This window comes from Pelodiscus sinensis, chromosome 16 (genome assembly GCF_049634645.1).
Source record: "Pelodiscus sinensis isolate JC-2024 chromosome 16, ASM4963464v1, whole genome shotgun sequence".
NCBI lineage: Eukaryota > Metazoa > Chordata > Testudines > Trionychidae > Pelodiscus > Pelodiscus sinensis.
Genome location: NC_134726.1, coordinates 31,686,176 through 31,709,798, shown reverse-complemented (window position 1 = coordinate 31,709,798; position 23,623 = coordinate 31,686,176). Strand labels below are relative to the sequence as shown.

At 51.9% G+C, this 23,623-nt stretch overlaps 1 protein-coding gene across 2 annotated transcripts in view; it reads right to left on the bottom strand.

The window, feature by feature from the left end:
• Window positions 1-1,204: 1,204 nt before the first annotated feature.
• Window positions 1,205-23,623, bottom strand: part of LOC102458647 (urotensin-2 receptor-like) — a 33,128-nt gene continuing 10,709 nt past the window's right edge. Inside the window, exons 1-2 of one of the 2 annotated variants that reach the window (XM_006112947.4) lie at window positions 5,784-7,920; window positions 1,205-3,195 (exon numbers count right to left, since the gene is read on the bottom strand). In XM_006112947.4, coding sequence (XP_006113009.2) covers window positions 5,787-6,902 — 1,116 coding nt within the window. In that variant the 5' untranslated portion in view covers window positions 6,903-7,920 and the 3' untranslated portion in view covers window positions 1,205-3,195; window positions 5,784-5,786. Of the gene's footprint in view, window positions 3,196-5,783; window positions 7,921-23,623 lie in introns of those variants that run through there. The other variant, XR_012896189.1, reaches the window with a different exon arrangement.

Below are 23,623 nucleotides of genomic sequence, written 5' to 3'. Positions count from 1 at the left end.
GGCTGAATTCTCTCTCGCAGGCTGGGTGACCTGACCGTGCTGTGCAGGCAGCGTGTGTGCCGGCGCGCATACAGACATCGGCGTGCGGTTTGTGGGCAGAGCTGGGATCGGTTTTGTCTTTGGCCTGCAGCTTGTTGGTCTGATCTCTGACCAGCCTGCTTGGGAAGGGAGTCCCCAGCTTTTGGGGGCCATATTCTCCATGACACAGTCTCCTCTGCAGGGATGTAAAGTGAACTCCGTGTGGGTGGACAGAGCCAGGTCTGAACAGCTGAGGCAGCAGCAGGGCGACCCGCAGGGCTCTGCTACCACAGCCCAGGCCTGAGAGCTGATAGGAAGTCAACATGCCCCTTGGGCTCTCTGCTGAGGCTGCAGCTGCAGGGCATGTGTCTGTGACAAGCATCTGCTGGGGATGGGCCTGACCCTGCTAAACACCCTGCAGGTAACAATAAGGTGGAAGCAACTTTTCCATCCCTACTGGCCTGGATTAGATCTGGACCCCTGACCCGCTGCGGAAAGACACCAGATCCATTTGCCAGTCTCCAGTGTTCCCTCTAATTTTTTTCCTCCATGTGAGGAATAAATTTTACATGCACTGAGTTATGTGCACCGCCAATAGAATCTCTGTGGGTGCTCTGCTACTCAGCTGGGCAATATTTGAGACTCTCCGGGGTGGCCACCCAAGTACCCAGCTTACAGGGAACCCTGCTCCGGACCCTCCGCCCACAGCCCGCCTGCCTGTCCCTGCAGGATAGTGATTGTCTTCTGTTAGCCTGTGTGTGGCAAGGACTCTGGCAGCTTGCTCCTGCGGCTGGGGCATGGGTTTGAGCCTGTGTGTGTGGCAGGTGACGGCAGTGGCTGCTTAGCCTCAGAGAGGACTGTGGGACTGGTTTAGTGTAGAGCCCATTCAATACCATGGTGAATTCCCGTTCCCAGGGGCCGGGAGAACTTGTGTCTACATTGGACCAGTGGCTGGAGTTCAGCTTCCAACCTAGCGCCTCTGCTGAGAAGGGATATCTTGACTTATAATGTGCATTTCCCCATTTCTAAAGTGGAACCCTCCCTGCCCCTCTCCCCCCCCCCCCCCCCCCAGCGCTACTCCCACCAATACCAGCACTCCCCTTTGGGTCACACTTTTCATTGGATCAGCTACACCTTGTAATCTGCCCCCCACCCCACACACACACACCATATAAAGCCACCTGCTTCCAGCTCTGACCCTACCAAGTGCTGGTCCTAGGTGCAGAGAAAAGTGCTGCCTCCTCTTTCAGCAGGGTTTTTATTTTACTGATGAAGCCTTTGATCCCAATAATAAAAGCGCAATGCCGGGTGCAGCGTGGGGGGCTAGCGAGCAATGGGCTCAGGCCTCGTGCATGGAGAGAGAGGAAGGCAGCAGAGCCGGGCAGGCTGGGTCAGAGCCATTCCTCATTCTCCTGTCACAGGGGAGCAGCTCCGTCAGAGATTGCGGAGTAGCCTCATTGTATCCTCATCACCACCTGCAGCTGCTCACCCACCCACCCCCAGGATCATTCAGTGTCTCATAAGAACAGCCAGACTAGGTCAGACCAAAGGTCCATCTAGCCCAGTATCCTGTCTTCCGACAGTGGCCAGCACCAGATGCCCCAGAGGGAGTGAACAGAAACAGGTAATAATCAAGTGATCACTCTCCTGTCATCCATTTCAATCCCCTGACAAAGAGAGGCTGGGGACACCATCCGTACCCATTCTGGCTAAGAAGTATTGATGAACCCACTCTCCATTAATTTACTTAGTTCTTTTTTGCACCCAGTTAAAGTCCTGGTCGTCACAACATCCTCTGGCAAGGAGTTCCACAGGTTGAATGTGCACTGGATGAAGAAAAACTTCCTTTTGTTTGTTTTAAACCTGCTACCTATTAATTTCATTTGGTGGCTCTTAGTTTTAGTTCCCTAGTTCTTATGTTATGGAAACTAGGGATGTAAGCGACTGATCAACTATCCAATAAGCATATGCTTATCAGGTAGTCAAATAGTGACTCGACTAGTCGCTTCCACCATCACCTCCTTGTTGCCTCTTATCAGAGAGAGGCAGCAAGGGGGCGGGGAGATGGCTTAAAAGCCGGTTCCCCCCACCACTGTCTTGAGGGGGCAAAAGAAGCAAAGGTGAAGCAGGGGATTCCCAGCTCACGCCTGGTCCCAGACACTGCGCCTCTGCTTTTTAAAGGTATTAAGAGCTATTTAAAAAGCAGAGGCACAGTGAGAGGGACCAGGTGCAAGCTGGGAATCAGCTGTCCTGGCTTGCTCCTGGTCTCCCCTGCTGCAGCTCCGCTTTTCAAATATATTAAGAGCCTGGCAACTCTTAATACATTTAAAAGTCAGATGCACAGTGGGGTTAGCTCCCAGGCCAGGAGCTAACCCTGCTGCCTCTCTGCAGTTCCCCCCCTTACCGACTAATCGAGTAGCCGGGACTGAGGAAACCTTCCTTTATCGACGAATCATGTAGTCGATAAAAGTGTTATCGACTACATGATTAGTGGATTACCTGCCTCTTAGCCTTAATGGGAACAAGAAAATAACTTTTCCTTGTTCACTGTCTCCACAGCTGTCATGATGTGGACATTGGGGGAGGCGTTCCCTGGAATACCCCAACAGCATCCGTACTGTGCACAGCTCTTCGTCCACCTGCGTATTCTCCCCACATGCCCCATTATAGTGGTTACAACCTGCAGGGCTCTCCTGCTGTGAGGCCCCAAAGTTTTTCCCTCTCTGCTGCGTGCTCTCTATCGGAGCTGTCTGCCCGAGCTGTCGGGCACAGTTGGTGATACACCTTTATCCACCCAGCTTCTCCTTACAGGGGTGTTGCCATCTGGGGCTGTGTCAGTCAGCCGGCGGGGGTTGCCTGTGGCAGAGTCAGTTTGCAGCCTGCATCAGGACAATATTAACTGTGTTCATTTCATTTCGTGATCGTGCCCTAGTAGCAGCCTGAGGGCACCTCACAACAGCACAAGCTCGAACACCGGGTTAGACAGCAACAATCCAAACCACAACTTCACGTCACCGTTGGGGCAGGAACCAGCAGAACAGGGACCGGTGCACGGGGTGCAAGAAACAGCAGGAGGTTTGGCACCGTTGCTCTCCTCAGCCTGTTTCCCAAAGAGATCCCGGAGACTGACCTCCTTCTAGGGAGACTGGATGAGGACACAGCTCTTCCTCACAGACTCTAGAGGGAGGGAAGAGGGCACAAAAGCACAGTGATACTCAGACTGAGGTTTGGGAGCTGCAAGTGGCTTTCTAATGCCTCTCCCGAGGCTCTTTGCAGCACATGCTATTAAAACCCTGCTTAATAATTAAATCACTCAGTGTTATTAACCAAACCGGGTGCTCCGACTAGGTTATTAACCCGCTGTAGTTGATAAAATATTAATACTTGCTCAGTCATTTTGCTAAGAGAATGATACGGAAACAATTAAATATCTCCCCTGCCAGACGGTTTAAATGTGAATCTCTAGTAAACAAGACAGTGAGTTCATACTATGGGGCCCCCTTTGGGGAATGCTGATAGCTCATTTGGCTCCTGAACCCCCGAGGTCTGAGCATCACTGCAACAGAACAAATGACGAGGCTCTGTGGGGGAAATAATGGTTCAACTCAAGCTGGATTGTCTCGGGCGATACCAGGTCGGGCCTGTGAGGGTGTGGGCACAAAGCTGGCTGTGAGTGGAAGAGGGCAGGTTTGCAGGGGAGAGAGTGATGAGAGGGAGGGAGTGAATGGATGCGCCCGTGTGGGGGGTCAGAGGTGGGTGCACCCATTGTGGCGAGAGCAGAGCGGGAGGGGAGGGGGACGGAAGTGAACAGGGGTGTATGTAGGGTAGGAGGGAGAAGGGTTAATGGCTGTGTGAGGGAAAGGGGCTGGGGGCAGCGTCAGTGGCTGTGAGAGCACGACTCCGTCAAGTGACGCAGGGCAAAGCTCAGCCCCTCAGCCTGTCCCCCACATACCTGGCCTGGCTCAGAACCGCCTCCGCAGTTAGCGCTCTCTCCAGAGCTGGTATTTGACGGTTGATGCCCTGCAAAGAATTGTGCGCAGGGCAAGGACGCTCTCTGTCAGACAGAGACCTGAGGCCTGGGTCAGGCCAAAAGTGGCTGCCCTGGGGGGGTTCGGACGTGGCCTTCTGGGAGCCGCGTTCTGGCCCCGTGCTGAGAGTTCACTAAGGGGAGCGGCAAGCACAGTTGCTGGGGAGACTGAAGCAACATCTGGCCAGCACAGAGGCACTCCTGTTCAGCAGGTAGAACAATTAGCAGAACATGTTAATGGCCACACACTGGAACCAGGGCGCTGTCTACACCAGGGCTCCTGTGGGCATTTGTGAGAGAAGCAATTTGTCACTACAAGTCCCTCAGTTAGGCCAGGCCTTTCAAGACCTTGAGGTCTTGGGAGACCAAGTTTCTGCCCTGCCTACATTACACTGCCTTCCCCAAATCCCCTCCCCCCATCGTCTGCCTGTAGTCTCCCCTCCCTCCCCCCAGTTGTAGCACCAGAGAGAGCATCCATGTACACCGACTCCCAGCCCCCTGTGTTGTGGAGACCTATGCACAGCAGGCTGAGTCAGCATGTGGTAGTTAAAATGCTGTGGTCCTTCTTAGACTAGAGCCTTTCCCCTGACAGAGCCAGACGGTGGTAGCAATGGCGGGAAACTTTAAGCCCGTGATGTCCAATCAGTTCTGCTACAGAACTAGCCACGCTCGACTAGCCAAATAACCACATGTGGCTAGTGACTAGCGTGTTGGTTCTTCAAGCTGATGTGACAGAAGATGGATGTGATTCTAAGGCCTGTTCTGACAGACTAGCCAGGGCACTGCACTGCACAGTAGAATTTACTTTGCCCTTGAAAGTTATCTTTTGCTGTGTGGGTGTGATGAGGGATTTAGCAGTCGTTCAATAGCTGTCAAAAGCAGTGTGTCCAAGACAATCCAGAAAGCCCAGCTGCACAGAAAGGAAACGATCAATTCTGTTCCTAGCCGTTTTTTTTGCCTGCAGATCGCTTGGTAAATATAAGATAATTCTCAGGGAACCACACTGGTCCATGTGAGACTGGCTTTAAATTAACATCTGGGATACTCCCCAAAAAAGAGAAGCCGGGAATCTGGTTTTTCCGATTTTGCTTCTCCTGGCTGGGAGCTGTCGTTTTACCTCTTTATTGCTGTCACGTCATCGTTATTTATTAACATCCTATCGGCACTGGGCTTTTCAACAGATTAAAATGAAAACACGAATGAAATTAACTGATTCTTTGGGAGGAAGGGAGAGCAGCATCTGTATTTTCCATTGTTAAATTAGATTTAAGGGCTTTTTTTTTTTTAACATGGAGAAGCAGTGACTGCCAAGTGTGTTAAGCGATCTTTAAAACCTTTGTCTGGTGCCAAATACCAGAAATCTGAGGCATAGTGTTTGTGCCACATAGCTTTCATTTGGCGTTGGTGTGGTAAGGAAGCGATGCAAACCTAATTAAAGCTAGAGCTGCTACGGTAATGATCGTCTACATGTGTAATGCCCTACTGGTACCACATGGGGGCAGCATGGATAGAACCAGGATCTTTTGCTCCAAATTCTGGGTGTCTACCATGTTCCCAATGCATAACTCGGTTAGCTAGTAGCTGTAGTCGTCTCTTATCCTCCGTGGATTGGCCACCAGAGGGGGATATGTTGCTCATCGCTACTTTGGTACTTTTGAATGCAATTTCTGGCATGCAGGGGCTAGCAGATATAAGCCTAAGCCATGAAATAGCTACCTTCTCCCTTGCACCGACTCACCTTTCACAAGGAGCAGACGTCCTCACAAATGACCCCTGGAATGTGAGCAATGGCTATGGATTCTGTGTACACATGGCTTCCAGAGGACATGGACCGTCTCAAGGGACGTCTCTTGGGCTTTATCTTGGAGAGGCTGATGCAGTTCTTCTGGCGACTCCTTAGATACTCTTTATAGTTCTTGGAGAGCAGCGTGTAAAGGAAAGGGTTAATGCAGCTGTTGCTGTAGGCCAGGCAGGTCACGATGAAATTGACATAGACCACGGTGTTGCTGGTGAGGTTCCCTGGCTGGTAGTAGTAGATGCTGAGCAGCTGCCAGAGCCAGAAAGGTATGAAACAAGCCCAATAGGTGAGGACAATGCTGAATATCATGTACAGGACTTTCTGCTTGGGGCACCGGTTCGTTTCCCTGGTGGTGAAGACAGATGTCTGAGATCGCCAGTAGGTCTTGGCCAGCTTAATGTACAAGTAGCAGATAATGAGCCCAGGGGCTAGGATGCAGGTGTTAAAAAGGATGGTGAGGTACACTTTGTAGGTCTCCATCTGCCACGTGGGGTGGCATATGCGCTTGGTCACCCCGTCCTGGTCACTCGTCCTGAGGTCTATGAGGATCATAGTTGGGAGGGCAAGAAGAAAGGACACCAGCCACACCAGGCAGGTGATCGTCCTGCGGTAGTCTCTGGTTCTCCCAATGGTGTCTAATGGCTTGACTACGGCTAGGTATCTTTCCGTGCTCATGATGGTGAGGATGAAGATGCTGGCGTGCATGGTGAGAAGGTCCAGGCTGAACAGGATCCTGCACCCCACATCTCCAAAATACCAGTCCTTCACAAAGTACGTGCAGACCACAAAGGGGATGGTCGATAGGTACAAGAGATCCGCCAGTGCCAGGTTGACGATATAAATGTACATCGAGCCAGTGAATCTCATGGAGAGGTTCATCACCACCAATGTATAGATGTTGCCAACTATGCCCACCAGGCACATCACAGCCAGGATGCACCCCAGCAAGGAGGTAACCAGGACGTCACTGGTGCCAGCAAGCACTCCCAACGTGGCATTGGCATGATCCGTGGCGTTCTTAGGGGGGCAGGGCACAGAAGTACATTGCCCCAGCTCCATCTCCCTGCAATTATGGATTTTTTTCCTGTCCCAAAACCTAATAATAGATTCACTTAACTCAGGAGATGTCGCGTTGAGACGCTGTCATCAGACATGCAGACAGATTCCATGCAGCTGAGCAGAAAAGACTGTGTTAGACACAATACAACAGCCCCGTAATAGAATTCTAGTAACAGCATCATTCAATCTGATTTTTTTTGTGTGGGTGCCCACAAATTTGCAACCTCTAAATAACAATCGCCACTGCCCCTCAGCTGTACGTTATTTCATCGTGCAACAGCAGCCTTCAAGGACCGCAGATGGAAGTGAAGATAGGAGTCAGTTACCTGTGGACAGCAGTGTCCAAGTCCAAAGGTGAAAGCCTTACTGTAGATTAGCGCTGTGGCAGGCAGGTAGATGAGGAAGTGGAAATAGTCTGTTCTGTTGGAAATAATCCTGGTGCAGCTGTCGGTCCGAGCTATTCTCCTTTCTCATGAAAATTCAAGCATTGAATTACTCCCATTGCCTTCTAAGTGCTTCTGGTGACACTGGAGGCTTTTAGGGTGACAGCGAAGGGACTGAAGCTGCGAGCAAGAGTTGCTCTTCTCCTGACCTGGCAAAAGTTGCATGGCAGGTGAAATTACAGATAATTGGGGACCGGAGTGCTGTGCGATAGGAGCGGATATCCTCAGCGAGACAGAGAGAGATGTGAGGACGACTTGCTCTCCTTACAGATGCTGGAATGTAAATGGGAAGCAGGGTTGTTTTAATGCCAAGGCAGATCTTAGCTGCTGTTACGAAAGATAAGGCTGGACCGCAGAGGGGTCCATGCCAGTCCCCAGTGAGGTCTGGGCTGAGAGCAGAGCTGGGCTGATCTGACTCCACTCTCTCCCCATGCTGCTAAATCCATGCATTTCCCAAGCACTGGAGCTGGACGGGGGTGGGATCTGTAGCTCTGACAGCTCCCCAGGGGTGGGATTTGTCCCTTTTCCCAAGAGGAGGTAAAACCAGCACTGGCACTTTTCTCCCAGCAGGACTCATGCCCACACTTGGCACCTCCTGCCCTCTTGCTCTCTTAGCACTGGGGGGAAGAGGTTGAGCTTTGCTTCTATTTCTATAGGGAGATCTTTGCTCCTTTCTTTCGCAGCTGTTGCACTGTAATTTTAATTTTGCACAGTTCTTTATTCGTGCGTCAAAGGGGGCGCTGAGAGGCTAATTCCACTGTGTAGGATGCACATCCCCTCAATTGATTTGGGCATGGCTGGGGAGCTATTTGTAAAACTGCTGCCTCGCTCAGGACGGAGAGGTGTTCCTCCTGCAGCTGGAGAGCGTGTGCCAGGAAAAGTGAGCAGAGAAGCATGGAAGGATAAAAAGGAAATGCTGTCCAATGCCTCATTTCTCAAATGGGAGGGCCGTAAAAAAATCCAGAGAAAGCAAATGGCACAGCCCGAGCTAACAGCGGAATGAACCAAGTGTAATCGCTTAGACTTCCACTGTGCCTTTTATTCCAAAAGGCTGCCAAACCAAATGAGATGAAAATCCTCTTGCTTTTGCAATGCAGCCACTTCTGGGGTGGAGGGCATCAGCTGCTTGACATGCTCAGCAACCGCATAGAACGGTCCAGGAGAGGATATGGAGAAGGAAAATGCTGTATCTGATTGCAGCTGCTGTTTAATCACATGATGTGTTGTCATCCCAAGATGTATCTTGGCAGGATACTGGGGCTCCCAACTCTGACAAGACTATCAGGTACCTCCTGGATCATAAAGCTCTCCTGCATGAGTTGGCCCTAGCGAAGAGACCCTCCCCGAAGTAGTGCTGCCATTGGGCTGTATTTGCTCTGGTGCTGAGGAGATCTGACTGCAGCTGGGCAAGGAAGAGGTAAGAACTGCATTTCCCCCACATCTATTAGTCTGAGGGGTCGCTGTGTTGCTCTGTATCTGCAAAAATGACGAGGAGTCTGGTGGCACCTTCGAGACTAACAGAGTTATTCGGGCATAAACTTTCATGGGTAAAACCCACTTCATCAGATGAATTGGAGTGGAGTTTACAGAGGCAGGGGTGTATCTATATAAGGGCAACAAAAGAAAGGGGTTGCTTGTGTGAGGCTAGTCAAGTCAGGGTGGAAGGGGTTCATTGACAGCAGCTGATGTGGAAATGTGGCAATTGAGAGAGGGGAAATTGCCTTTGTAATGGGTTAACCAGCCACGATCCTTATTTCCCCTCTTGATAGCCACATTTCCACATCAGCTGCTGAGAGGCCAAGCTGTGATGTCCGGAAAGCTGTCTCTAGAAGGTTAGAGCAACCTGAGCTAGCGAGGCCAGAAGTGTCTGGGCTGCAGAGTTGACTTTTCCGGGTGTGACTGTGCCCCAGGGAGGGGGGAAGAGGAGAACAGTAGCTGTAGGAAGTAGGGGAGGAAGAGGGAGCAATTCCTTCCCTCCCCTCAACACTCATGAGGGTTCACTTTTCCTGCTCACTGGGTGTCTGGTAACCCAGAAGGCAGCCTCTAGTGACCCATCTGCAGCTATCTCCCTACCAGCTCAGAATGCCCGACCCAGCCTTGGGCTACCTGATTTTTTATTCGTATGACCAGATCACCCAAAAGCCCCCGTCTCAGCCTCCTGTTGCACTACACGCTGTACAAACACTGAACAGAGAGACAGTCTCCTGCCCTGCAGGGTTCACAACCCAAGTCAGAGTGAGCACAATCTGCCAGCAGCTGGATTTTCCACGCACTGGCTTTTCTGAACACCGTCTCCTCGTGGGCTCATCCCAGGACTGGAAGCCAGCAAGGAGCACGTTGACATCTTCTCAACACTGGGCTCTACCCAAAAGCAGCTCCTGGACTCCATGTCCACAGCTGTAACCTACAGCGGATTCTATCAGCAAATGCCCTGCTCTCAGCCGGAAGCAGATTGCAAAGTAGCTGTGCTGGGCAAGGAATGGAGCCCCTGTTTCTTCCTTAGCACCCTCGCCCGCTCCAGCTGCTGCCAGGCCCCTGCAAGCAGAGGCATCTCAGTAGCTCTGAGGCTGGGCAGACCATTTCCTCCCCTTCTGGTGGGATTTCACTGCTTGAACCTGCCGGACGCATGAGACGAGGGGATATGGCTGGAGGGAATTTCTCCTGCTGGGAGTTAATGGGTCCAGGTTTCGTTACTGTGCCACATTCAGAATGCTCCGTTGTCGTGTGCTCAAGGTCGGCGGTTCTCAGCTGCGGTCCGCGGGCTGCTTGCGGCCCAATCAGCACGCAGCTGCGGCCCATGTGACATCCCCAGAGCCCTACAGGTGGACTCGACCCACTAACACAGAGAGAGCGGCCTGCGCAGCTCACAGTAGTAAACAGATTGAGAACTCCTGTCCTAGTCAATTAACCTTTCAAGGCCCAGGCACTCTGGCGTCCGATGGTTGCCAGACTCACCCGCCCGTTGGGCTCTCTGGGTCTGTTCCATCTGTCAGAGACGGGACAGAACCGAATCCCCTGATCCAGTCCCACCTCTTGGATTTATTCTTTTCCAGGCTGATCCTTGGCTCTAGGTGCACTGGCGAGCCCACAGCTCTCTCCTCACTCCAGCGCTGACACCACTGGCCCTTCCTGATGGGCTCGGCAAAAGGCTACGAACAGAGCCGGCTTTAGGATATATGGGGCCCTACACTGTATTATTAAGCTGGTGCCCTTAGGCCTTGTGAGGGGACATCAGCTTTTTAGAGAGGTGATTTTATAACCTTCAGCAACACGCTGGCAAAAATAGTTTTAAAGCAAATTTCAAATGAAGGGCCTGTCGACTAACACTGCCGTAAATTCAGAAACTGGCAGGACAGAGCTGGGGTTGGTAAGTGCCCGCTAAAGGGCTTCATTGCCACTTGAATGGCTCCTCCACCGCGTCAGTGTTCTGCTGCCAGGGCTGGCTCGTTCAAGGAGGAACCAGCGCGGCGCTAGGCGCACAGTACGCGCTGCATTTCGCCGCCAGCATTTGTGACGCGCGGCTGAATCTCACTGTGCCCGGTCTCAGTGGGATTCTGGCCCCTAGGCCAGCCTGCCGATCTCGCAACTACACTCAAGGCTTCTCCCTCGAAGGAGCTCAGCGCACCCACCCCTGCACAGAACTCTCCAGTTGTAATCCACAGCACGGCTGGATAGAGAGGCAGAGCCTTCGGCAAGTGCTGCCAGCCCCGCACGACTGTGCGGCCGCTTCAGCATCCAGGCGCTCTGCTCTCTGCTGACCTGACTATCGGGTTTGCGGGGCTTGTTTTTGACAAGGCCCTGGAACCACGTTGTTTGAAAGCCTCCCAGGGCGTGAACCCTACTCCTGTCTCATTGGCAGTGGCTTTGAGCTCAGCACTGACCAGGCTGAATGAGGGATGCATGCTGGCGGGGATGAATGCCGGCGTGGCATAGTCATGCCTTGCGAGCCCCTTTTCCTCATTTCAAGCCCCGTGTTAATCGCTGAGCCCCAGCCATGCTCCTTGATACTCCTCCTCTGCTGCAACCGGGCAGCTGAATTCATAAGCTCCATCCTCACGTTCCCGCCATCCAAGGATGGCAGATCCATTGTACCCAGGCCCCCTTGCTCTGCTGCATTGTTCCTGTAACTGCAGCCACTGGACGTATTGGACCAACAGTGTGGCCCAGTGGAGCCCTGGCCTATAGCGTGTGACAGGCCAGGCCATAAAGAGCCGCCTCTCAGCAGCATTAGCACAGCCGGGCCTTGGTCCCGGCTGGACGTATGACTGGCTGCAGAGCGGAAAGGGGCATGGTCATGGGAGACTCGCGTGTCCAGGAATGGGGCGAACTCCTGTGGATCTCAGGCCATGTGTACATACATCAGGCCTTCCCCATTGGCTCCAGCATGGCGGTTTCCCTCCCTGTGTCCCCTCTGCCATGCAATAAAGTGATGGAGGGGGAAGTACTGCCCCTGCAGTAGTAAGTCACCGCCCAGAGATGGCAGCTAGCTGCATAGAATGAAGTGTAATGCTTGTGTGCAGGGGCTTCCACTTGCTCGGAAGAAGAGCCAGCGACAATAGCGACTTTTCCCTCTGAACTGCCCCCTCCAGGCCTGGCTGGGGGCTCTCCTCTAGGGGTCGGTCTGAACATCCCCAGCACATAACGTCAGCTCAGCCACAGCTTTTTAGCAACAGCCTCTTCTAACAGCACCCAAGCAAAGAACCATCCCATGGAGCCAGGGATGCGCATGTTTAAGATGGAAGCAATGTTGCACCCTGGCAGCTACAATATAAGAGCAACCACCTGGGAGCCCTGCTGCCGTCTTTAGTGTTTGGTGCAGCATGAGCTGGGTTTCCCCGCTGCACGAGCTATGCAGCAGCCTCTCCCTCCGGTTGGAGGTTTGACGAAGGTGTGACAACAAGATGCCATGAAACAGAAAACCAAAGACGAGACAAAGGAGAGAGGACACCGACCCAGGACAGCCCCCTGGCCTGCATGACCAGTCCCTGAAACGGCACCTCTGTGTCTCACGTCCGCTTTCTCTGGACACGGGGCTCCACGTGAGCTCCCATTGTTCACCATATTCCTCTGACACACGTGACCCTTCCCACCCCCAAAGATCCTGGATCCCTATTGGCAGAAACAAGTACCTTTCAGTCTTACAGAGTCTGGTTCACTTGTGTTCTGTTGCGCAGCGATGGGACGACGTATGGATGGGCCCACGGAATGGGGCGGATAGGAGGAGAAAGAAGCCCCTTGTGGAACAATCCTGTTGAACCGAATGGGCCTGAAACCAATGGGGAGGGGGGTCATAGAAATGCAGTGGGGCTCTGTCAAAATCCCTCACAAAACCCTAGAGGAGTTAATAGAGAATAGGACCTCGAGTGTTTTTGAAGCATCCTTTAGAATATTGTAACACTGATAAAATTCTCTATTACTGGTTGCTTCAAAAACCCTACAGACAGGTGGTAATTCTCTCTTGAATCCCCTAGGCTCCTTCACAAGGAGGGGAGCAGGGGAAGGAAGGAAGGAAGGGTGAAAAGGCTGCCCACTGGAAGGCGCCACGGTGATTATCATTTCTTGTTCATGGTCTTATTGAAGCTTAACTGCTGTGCGATGCTTAGGTACCATGGCGACAGGAGTCTCTGAAGTACCAGTGAGAGATTCTATAGGAAACGTCCTTCACGCCAAGGCAGGTAGGGGAGCAATGACAGGGGCAGTCCAAGGCGTTCCACAGCAGGGTTGCCTGCCTGCCTCCCCTGATGCTGGAGAATGTTTGGACTCTGCTCCTGTCCGATGGCAGGAGCGGCGAACAGGGTTGCTTTGTCCTTCGGTGCTCTTTCAAAGTGCTTTGTAACACACGAAGCCCTGCAACACCCCGGCGAGGTGGGTGTTATGCTTATAAGAAGCACACGGGATCTTTTCAGGGGGAAAAGGCAATACGTTGCGTTTATTGAGAATACAATGGCAAAGCAGTTAGCATACGCTTACATAGACACACACAAAGAGAAACACACACACCCATCAATGTTATATTTACCAGTCTGTGGCCAGCTGGATTGATGACGGGCAGAGACGCAAGGGGGACGGGGTCTATCGGTCGAGACCGATGCTCCAGTCTTTGGCAGGACATTCTTGGTTTTAAGGCAAAACATTTCTCCTTTTATAATAGTTCTTCCCCATCAGAATCAGTGGGGTTGGCATCATCATGCTGTTCTTCTGACAGATGTTGGTTATTTCCAGTTGTTCCTCTTGCTCCTGGCCTTCTTTGTTCTGCCATGCTAAGCTGGTTTCATTCACAAATATTTTGTCCCGATTGATAAATGCTTGCCTTCTTTCAGAGCCATTGATTTGCCCACGGCTTACATCTCAATGGGGATATACAGCAATCTTCTGGCGCGTCTGTCTGTCCTGAGCTTCTCCCTAGAACATCTGGCCTTACACTTATCTCTCATACATTCCTCTCTCACACGTCACAAGGTTGATTTCTTAGTTACAGAGAAGCAACCTTTGTTACACAGAAGCAATATGGACATTTGAACATGGACACCAAATTACAATTTTAAAAAATCACCCTTTTACTTATTTCACAATACTAATTTTAAAACTTAAAACAAAATTATATGGCTCTATCCCTGCCTTGAAATCAGCTTGAGACCCAATACTCTGGCTGGTGCACCTTTACCAATGGTAAGGTAAAGGTCCTTTCTGCTTTCTGAAAAGGTGGCTGGCAAAGTACACTGAGACCCATTATTTTGCATAAAGCTACACTTTAGCTGCCTGGCTATATGGGGAAGTATTCAATCCCCTTTTGTAAAATGGGGAAACTGATGCTGATTACCCTGGCACAGCAAAGAAAGCTTCAGTGATCAATGGTAAGATGCAGGCCTTGAAGCCAATGGCATAGCTTTTTAGTTGCTGGGAAATTGTCCAACTGAAGGCAAAAAAAAATCGTCCCCCACCCCAGTGGACATCTTCAGTTCCTATCTCTGGGGGAGCTGTCCTTGGGTTCCAGTGTTTTTGATTCAGCTTGAAATTCACCATATAGGTTCACCTCTGCCCTTTGACTATGCACAAAGGCACATTAACCATAGCAAACTGAAACACTCAGCTGTTAAAACTGTTCCCCTGCTGCTGCTGCTGTCAGCGTACCACGGTAGAACGAACGTGGCTATTTTCATAATGCGACTCATTGCAGATGGATTATGTTTTCCAATGAGGATTGTTTTTTTTCCTCTCATGAGCCTCTCCAGGTTTCCCAGCAAAAAAGCAGCCTTGCTGTTTGACTCACTGGTTGTGAAATCACAATGCACAACCAGGAGAGAAGTGGCCTGCATCGCGTATCTTGCAGCGACGGCTGGATAGAGGGATGTGAGCAAGGCAGCAGGGGCTTTCTTGGGTGGAGAGGAGGGGCAGGGGGCAGATTCATTATGAACACGTCCTGCCACAAACCAGCCGCCAACCCAGAGAGGAGACACCAGTCTCTATTGTTCCTTATGCATCATCAACGCTATTTCAATGAGCTGTAGTGAGTTCCCCTTTCGGCAAGCCCATTGAAAGTTAGAAGTTGCAGAGGCATCGAAAAGGACATAGTCTAATGGCCGTGGAGTTGCCTGACCAAGAGCCCAAACTTTCTAGAGGATCCCTTATTACGACAGGTGATGCTGTGTGAGATGAAAAGAACCCCTCTGGATCCTCAGACCCCAAGCTGCATTAGCAAGTATAACAGTTTGAGGCTCACTGCCATAGTGCCCCCTGCTGGTCTAATCGGGAGTTAGCTCTTCCTGCCCTTTGGCCAGTGTCTCGCCCTCAGTTACTTTGTCTTCTGTTGGGGTACGTCGACGTAGCAGGGCTTAACTCGAAATAAGCTACGCAAATTGAGCTGCGTCAATTGTGTAGCTTATTTCGAAATTGGGAGCGTCTACACAGCACTTATTTCAAAATAGAGCCCTCTTCCTCCGCCGTCCCTTACTCCTTGTACAATGAGGGTTACAGGAGATGGAGTAAGAAGTCATCCAGCTTGACAGGATTTTGACATAATTTCGAAATAATGGCCTGCTGTGTAGACACGGACTAAGTTATTGAAAAATAATATTGCTGTGTAGACAGATTCTTAGTTTCCCCACCACTCATCGGCCCCACGTCCCACCTGACCCACAGTGACCCCTTTCCACATGGTAATGACCCTCATTCTGGGGCCTCTTCTCCCAGGGAACCCCAACCATCCCCCTCCCCCATATCCATCTTGCCTCAGTGACTTTCTGCCACTTGTCATCTAGCCTGTAGTTTGAAACGGCTACTCATCGTTGACAAGGGGGTGTGTGGACTTGCTGCCTTCTCCTGCCTTGCCTGCCTCCCTGGTACTCCTCAGGCCTTGAAAGCAAGGCCTTAACCTGGGAGTTTGCCTGGCCAGAGCTCCCCAGCTCTGCCTACCTTTCCCTAGCCCTGCTCTGTCTCAGGTACCAGGCAGCCAGATCCTTCCTGCTCCTCAACTGGGGCAAGAGTGTGTGTGTGCGCCTATCCAGAAGCCCTTCTAATAGAGCTTAGCCAGGCCCTGATTGACTCTGTCTAGCCCTCTTCTGATTGGCCCACAGTTCCATCCCCTCTCCCCAGGGCTAGGTCTAACCCTAATTTCACTAGAGCAGGACGACTGCCCTGCTGCAGAAGACTGGCTGTTAAGAGGAAGAAAATCTCCTCCTCCTTGCAAACAAAGCACATCTGAACTGGAATCAATGAAGAATAATAAACATGGTGCTCCAGGATGCCAATTTGAGTGACCTTTGAGTTACCTCAGCTCTCTAGCTCTAAAAGCGCAGGAACCTGTGCCAGGCGATCCTGCCTGGTGGTATCTCCCCTGCTAGTCAGAGTGTCATGACCTAAACCATGTCTGTCCCTCTGGAAGATTAAATGCTACTGCTGGATTAAAGCGCTTTTGTGGATTAGTCTCCTCCGCTCAGCACGGCTGACGGAGACAGTAGCTGGGTTTGGGTTCGCTTTAATGTAAACTCAGTCAGACCCTCTTGGTGAGTCTTCGATTCCCCTTATCTCTACCTGCATGCAGAGCCGAGTGTGGCGTGTGTACATAGACAACTCGTGCTTTTGCATTCTGGAGGGCCCAATCTAAAATGCCCTGTGTCTCGTCTCCACCCCTTCCCTCCTCCCCCCCCCCCCAACCCATCCCAAGGCTGCTGCGAGTTACCTGCTGGGGGCTTTGTGGCTTTGTCATGAGTGGTGGGTGAACCTAGGACTGGGGGATGCAACCCCCTAGCCCCACCTCTCCCACCCACCTCAGGGGCAGGGCTCCGGCTCCCCCTCCCCCCACTGCAGGGGCAGGTCTCCAGTCCCCACCACCCCAGGGTGAGCCTCCCTGGCCCCAGAGCATGGGGAGGGCAGGTGGCACCCGGTCCCAACCTCAGCATGGCTGAAGCTTGGGGCAACCCGGGAGCCATGCCGAAGCAGGGGGCAGAGAGTGGGCAGGGTCATGCCTTCCCCTGCCTCTTCTGCTGCTGCCAGTGGGCTTTGTCCTCTGCCCGCAGTGCCTCATCCTGGCCGGTTCAGCCGCTCTCCCTGGCAGCCAGGTGAGGAGTGGGACAGAGCAGCTTCTCACATGGCTGATGCTGGCTCCACAGGCTGCCCTCCACCTGCTCTGGCTGCCAGGGATAAGAGCTAAATGAACCAGAAATGTGTCAGGGAGAGGGGAAACTGGCTCGCTCGGCCTCTGTCCCTGGCATCTGGGCCTGACCACCACCCTAGCCAGCCTCTCTCAGGCAGCCGCTGCACAGAGCAGTGACCCAGAACAGCCAGTGTGAAAAGCGGCTGGTCCCACCCCCTCCGCTCCCCGCCTAGGCCTGGCTGCCACGTACCGGGGCCAAGTCGGGGGCAGGTGTGGCAGAAGGACAGAGCCCCTCTTCCTGCCAGCAAGCTAAGCAGAAATCTGGGGAGCTCTTGTCCCCACATGCCCCTCTCTATGCCTTGCATATGCATGTGCATGATTTATTGATAAGACACTGCTGCTCTTTCAATTGCCTTGGGCAGGTTTTTTTTTTTTTAAACAGACTTTCTCCTGTGAAAAACTCTCCCCTTGGTCTTTGCTGTCATCTCCTTGCTCCGCTGGATTTTGGCTTGCAGGGGACTGTGGAAAGGAACGAAAATGTGCTCCATGAGGCCCACGCTCTGGGAGTTTTACGTCTCCCTCGGCACCAGATCTGCACTTCTCTGCACTGTGGTATGGAATCTAATGGGCTGGTTCATGGAGAATCTTGCTCCTAAGCTCTTTTGTCCTTGGGGAAGCACAGACAGGCACCCGAGGGTGAAGAAAAGGGGCACTGAAGTTGCTTTTCCGAATCCCTTTGAAGACCCAAAGGTTTTCTGCCACAAGGGCTCGACACCGGTCAAGTCCCGGAGTGCAGAGCAGACCCAACAGCATGGGAGACTAAACACCATGAACCAGCACAGACTCTGGGCCAGAGCCAAGGGGAAAGAAGAAATCAAATTTTGCAGGTGAGACCCAGAAGTGAAGGGTGCTGGGTGCACTCTGCCATGCGGCAAGCCCAAAGCCCGACAGGAAAAGTGGGATAAAATCCTGACAAGCCCCAGAGAGGGGGTGGATCTAACCATGGCTGGCCACGTGGTGAGGGGCAAGCTCAAATTAAAAGCAGTCACTTTAATTGCCTCCCTTCCCTATTTCAAGTGACTGAAGCAGAGGCACAGTGCCACTCAAGTGTGGCTTGTCTGCCCCCTGGACACCAACGGAAGGGTGGCCAAGCCCCATGGGGACCCCATGTGCCCAGCTGCAAGGCTAGTTGGTTTGGGGTTCCTCTCACTCTTTTCGGTTCTCGTGCGTTATGGTTCTGGATTCTAAGAAATAAAGGTGTATAACTTGTGACATTCCAGCCAGAGTGTTTTTTCTTTTTACCCGACATCTCGGTGAGCAGGCCAAAGCAAAATGGTGTGGGAGGGATGTAAACACAGCTGAGACAACCTATTTGGGGACTACTCTGCGGGGGGGGGGGGGGGCTTTAGCCATCCCTGGTCCTGGCCCAAGGAATGCCTAGGGCAATGTTTCTTAAACAGAGTGAGGGGATGGGGATGTCATGAAAAGGTACTGGGAGGTTGTCCAAAGTAAGGGAGGGGAAATGCAAGAAAGCCAGAATATGTCCTTTTTGAAGTGGCTTCTGTCACTGGGGCTGGCCAGCCTTGGCCCTCTGCTCTGGGCATTGCGGCCTGGCCTTGGTGCATGGGATCACAACACCGCTCACTCACGTTTAACAGGGGTGCCCTCCTCTGTGAGGTGCTGCAATGTGATCCCGGGTGCCGGGGTCTAGAGCTGCTGCTGTGGGGTGAGTGTGGGACAGGCTCTCACTGCTCTCTGGTAACAGCAGGGAGCCGAAGGAGGGGCATGGCATGAAATCATTTCGGTCCCACTGCTCTAGGGAGGGGTTCGCCAACCTTTTTAAGCCCAAGATCACTATTTGAATGTAAGTGAAATCCACGATCTACCCCAAACCCAAATACCCTGGCCCCGCCTCCTTCGTGTCCCTTCTGCGAGGCCCCACCTCTGCTCACTCTGTCCTCCCTCCCTTTCACCAAGCAGGGGCAGAGGGTTGGGGCACAGGATCTGGTCTTGGGCTAAGGGATTTGGAGTGTGAGGGGGCTCTGAGCTGAGCCTGGGGCAGGGAGTTGGGGTGCAGGAGGGGGTTCATGGTAAGGCTCTGTAAAGGAGTTTAGGTCCAGGGGGCTCAGGGCTAGGGCAGGGGCTTGGGGTAGGAGGGGGTTCATGACTGGGGCAGGGGTTCGGAGCTGGCTCCAGCTGGGCACTGCTTACCTCAAGTGGCTCCTGGGTGGTGGTGCACCTCTGCCCTGGCCCTCCACCACTCCCAAAAGCAGCCAGCAAACCTCCTCCATCCCAAACCCTGTTATGGAGACAGAATACAGGGTGGGAGAGGGGCACTCTGAGATCAGCGCCCCCTACTCTCCCTTCCCTGCCCTACAGGCTGGGGGGCAGGGAGGCAGTTCCAAGGCAAAGGGGGAGGGGTAGCTGAAGTGCTGTGCTTGGTAGCCCCTTGGCCAAATCTTCAGGATCACCTGTCAGAGTCTCCAAGATCTACCAGTCGATCTGGATCTCCTCATTGGTGACCACTACCCTAGGGCATTCCACTTTCAGCAAGTACGGGGATGGGTGGCTAACATGCATTTGTGCCACGACAGATCAGTGAATTTTGCTTAGTTTTACTCTGACAAAAATCATATCCATACAAAGAGTCAGTAAGATCAGATGCCAGGAGATGGGGCTTGAAATGACGTCGCCCCGTTCCTGGGGTTTGTCGGACCAATAAAACTCACTGCTGTGTGCTGCAAATGGTTTCTTCCATTCAGCTTCTTAGATGGAGTTCTAAGCACAGAAAGCTGCTCTGACCACTTTGGCAGACCCAAAAGCTTCCGAGGCAGAGACAGACTTGGGATGCTTATCCCAGCTGAGCATCCAAAGCTTTGAGGCTCCTCCATCTCGGATTCCATGTCACTTCGTCCTACTGGCATTGGGTGTGGCTGCCGATGGGGAGAGGACTACACAGGCAGGATCAGCACAGAAACATAGACCCTAAAAAGGACATTTCACGTTTTTGGTTTCTTTGCTCTTCCTCCCCAACCTGCCAAATATCAGCCCAATATTTCAGAAAAGAAATTCCAAATCCAGCTGGCAAAGCTATGTCATTTGTAGCCCAGTCATTTCATTTCCTTTGCTCCTGATCTCTTCTATTCAGGTGCTTTTTCTCAATTTGGACGGTTTGTTTCATCCTGCTGCATCCAAGTGCGGAGTCAAAAATAAAGTCTCTGGGAGCCAAACGTTAGGAAACACTCAGACAATCAAAGCGATTTCCCAGATCCTGGCCGTGCTCTACATCCAAAAACACACAATGGCCCTTTTCAGAGAGATGCTGCTAACTTGCACCCTGCCTGGCCACAGCTGCTGCTGGATTGGACACGCCCAGGATGGATACCTTGTTTTTCATGCTGTGCTGTCAGGCAGATGTTTCCATCTGGCCAAATCTGAGGAGTGTGCGTGTCCTTTGAGAGGCCGAGCTTGCAACATAAATCTGCCACCACCGTCAAGATTACACTGCAGCAGGCGCAATGAACCCCAAAGCGGAAAACACCCTGATTCCACCCTTGAAGAGGTTTCTCTGGAGTGTGTTGCTTTTCAAAAGAACCCACACTGAGTGAATGAAAAGTGCTTTCCATTATAATCCAGGGGCTACAGTGGCCAATGGCTCTGTGGCCACGTCCACATGGCAAAGTTCTATACAGCTATCTCCACTGAACGTAGATCTGTTCTATAGAGATGCATGATCCCAACAGTCCAGAACCCGACGGGGCAAGACAACACCTCCTTCCCCCGGCTCTGTGAATGTCTTGGGGATTTTTGTTTACGTTGCTAATGAGCCCCACCCAATGAGCCTCTGAGCCATCACTGGCTTGATAGCATCGCAGTGAGCCCAACTAGTTCTCCTCCCCTTTGCGCCCAGGGCTGCTTCAGCTTGAGCCAGCAAGGGAAGGCAGCAAGGCTGTGGTATCAGTCGGCCTAGTCAAAACAAAACAGTGACATGACAAACAAAGGGGCTGTGTCTAGACTGCATCCCTTTTCCGTAAAAGGGATGCGAATTAAACACATCGCAATTGCAAATGAAGCGGGGATTTAAATCCCCCCCCACTTCATTTGCATAAAAATGGCTGCCGCTTTTTTTCCAGCTCGGAGCTTTGCTTGGAAAAAAGCGCCAGTCTAGACGCGGATCTTTCGGAAAATAAAGCCTTTTCCAAAAGATCCCTTATTCCTTATTTTAAGAGGAATAAGGGATCTTTCGGAAAAGGCTTTATTTTCCGAAAAAATCCATGTCTAGACTGGCGCTTTTTTCCGGCAAAGCTCCAAGCCGGAAAAAAGCAGCAGCCATTTTTATGCAAAAGAAGAGGGGGGATTTAAATCCCCGCTTCATTTGCAATTGCGATGTGTCTAATTTGCATCCCTTTTACGGAAAAGGGATGCAGTCTAGACACAGCCTATATGTCTATCCGTCTGTCTCTGCAGCCTTCCTTTTCATTGCCACAGCGAGGCATTGCAGGAAAATACAAGGAAACGCTACGGTTAACTGACTGAGCATATGTGCTGTGACACAGCTCCTACTCAAACTTAGTGGGTCCTGTGCTTTCAGATGGATTGCATGCCTCAGAGGCTTACCACAGTCCTCAGTTTAGGCACCTCACCTAGGACATCAGCTTACTGTTTTGTCGAGCTCCTCTTATCATTGGCCAGCATAACAGACAGAGGAAAACCAAACTCCGCAGTCTTGGTGGACCCTCGAATGATACAGGGGAGGGTAACCCCCTTTTTTTCCCCAAGTGGAAATGGGGAAGTGGATGTTGGGGGGAACCCAAGCCCACCCTCTACTGCAGGTTCCAACCCAAGGCCCGCAATAGCAGCTGCCTATAAAAGTCTCCAACACCGGCTGCGAGAAAGCTACAAAATCCCTGGGCTACTTCCCCAGCACCTTCCTTATCAGGCTCTTCCTACAAAAATCCGCTGGTGCTTGATCCTCCAAGACTCCCTGCAGCATTCCCTCCATCCTCTCAGCTCCTCCTGCACCAACTGACTGCAAAGAAGCTCTTTTTATAACCAGTCACAACTGGTTCTTTAATTGGCGCCAGGTGTTCTAACTAGTCTTGGCTCACTTGACTCTGCAAGCCCACTTAATTGACTCCAGATGCTTAATTACCCTGATTGATTCTGGCAAATTTTCATTGGTTCTGTAATAGGCCCTACCAGTTTACCCTAGGAACAGAGATTTACTCAGTCTGAGGCTAATATATCTCCTGGACCCCAATAGGATTACTCGTTTGTTTCCCTCTAGCCTGACCCTGTCACAGTGCATATATCTTTCATCCCAAAGAATCATGGCAGACACAAGGAGCTGTTCAGCATCACCTACCCAAGGCTAGTTCCTCTTTTAAGCTTAGCCTGGTTATGTCCTTGTATTTGATGGCCTGCCACCTAATTGATGGTTGGCTTCTAGGTCGAACTGAAGTGTCTTCATTATTGTCTTTGACATCCTTCTCACTGTTTGTCTTCTCCAGTGCCCCTCCTATGGTAATCTTTTTGATCAGAGCCAGTCTCATGCTCTGACTTCCCCTCCTAGTCTCCCTCCAACTTCATTTGTTTGAAAATTATTCCACTCTGCACCTGCCATCTTTTGAAGAGTTCTGATCTCCTCTGCCTCCAACCTTCTGAGGTCTGTTTCCTTTAATGCAGCTGCTTCTAGACCATAAACTAGAGCAGGGCTACTCAACTTTGGAAGCCCTGGGGGCCACAATCATACTCACAGCACATGCTGAGGGTGGTAACTTCAGTGTGGTTGCATCTGCATGCAAATATATATGCAAGTAGCTTTTTTTACTCTGATGGCCAGGAATACAAAGGACTTCCCACAATGCCTCAGTGCTCCTGGCACCTCCTCCCTGGGGGCTAGAAAAACCAACACCTTGTACCCATCTGTTCCAGCCCAGCCCGTCTGCTTGTGTCTTTCAATGCTCACCCTGCCTGGGAGACACCTCACCATTGTAGAGCGTGTTCTCAGTGGAGGCCATTTTCAAAGGATCCCACCCGCGGGTTGCACGTTGAACCCAGTGTAAACACAAACTGCACCGCGGGCCACAAACAAACAGGCCCACATGTGGCCCATGGGCTGGGTATTGAGTAGCCCTGAACTAGAGTGATTCTAGGCTGGTATATTTTCATGTTGGCACCAAATGCAGTGTTTCTCCGACCATTATTTCATCCATTTCTGAGCAGTCGCCGGCCTCACTGCAGCCCGGTACTTCCTTCCCAGGTCTCAGCCTTCTGGTGCCAATGCAGAAGGGCAGGTGCCAGGCAGCTGTGCAGGCTCCTGCCCTTGGTCCCTATGGAAAGCCCCCCAGCATCCAAACTGCAGTGTCCCCTCCCAGCTGCTGTACTGGGAGTCCAGCAGCATTTCCCTCCTTTAGGCAGGGATGCGTGTCTCCCAGCCCATTAGCTCGTGTGTGGGCAGCAGGTCCCTGACCGCAGGCTGATCTGCGGGGCTGCAGCATGTTCCAGCGCTTTTTTCCCTCTGGGGCTGCAGCCCTACAGACCGGCCTTCCACTTGGTGGTGGTTTCCAGATAATGGCAACTTTTTGCTGTGTGCAGGAGGTAGCTAATAAGTGGACTCTACTATCCTTTCATCACTCCTATTGATTGATTATACCGAATTGTGCACACCAGCCACTCCGTGCTAC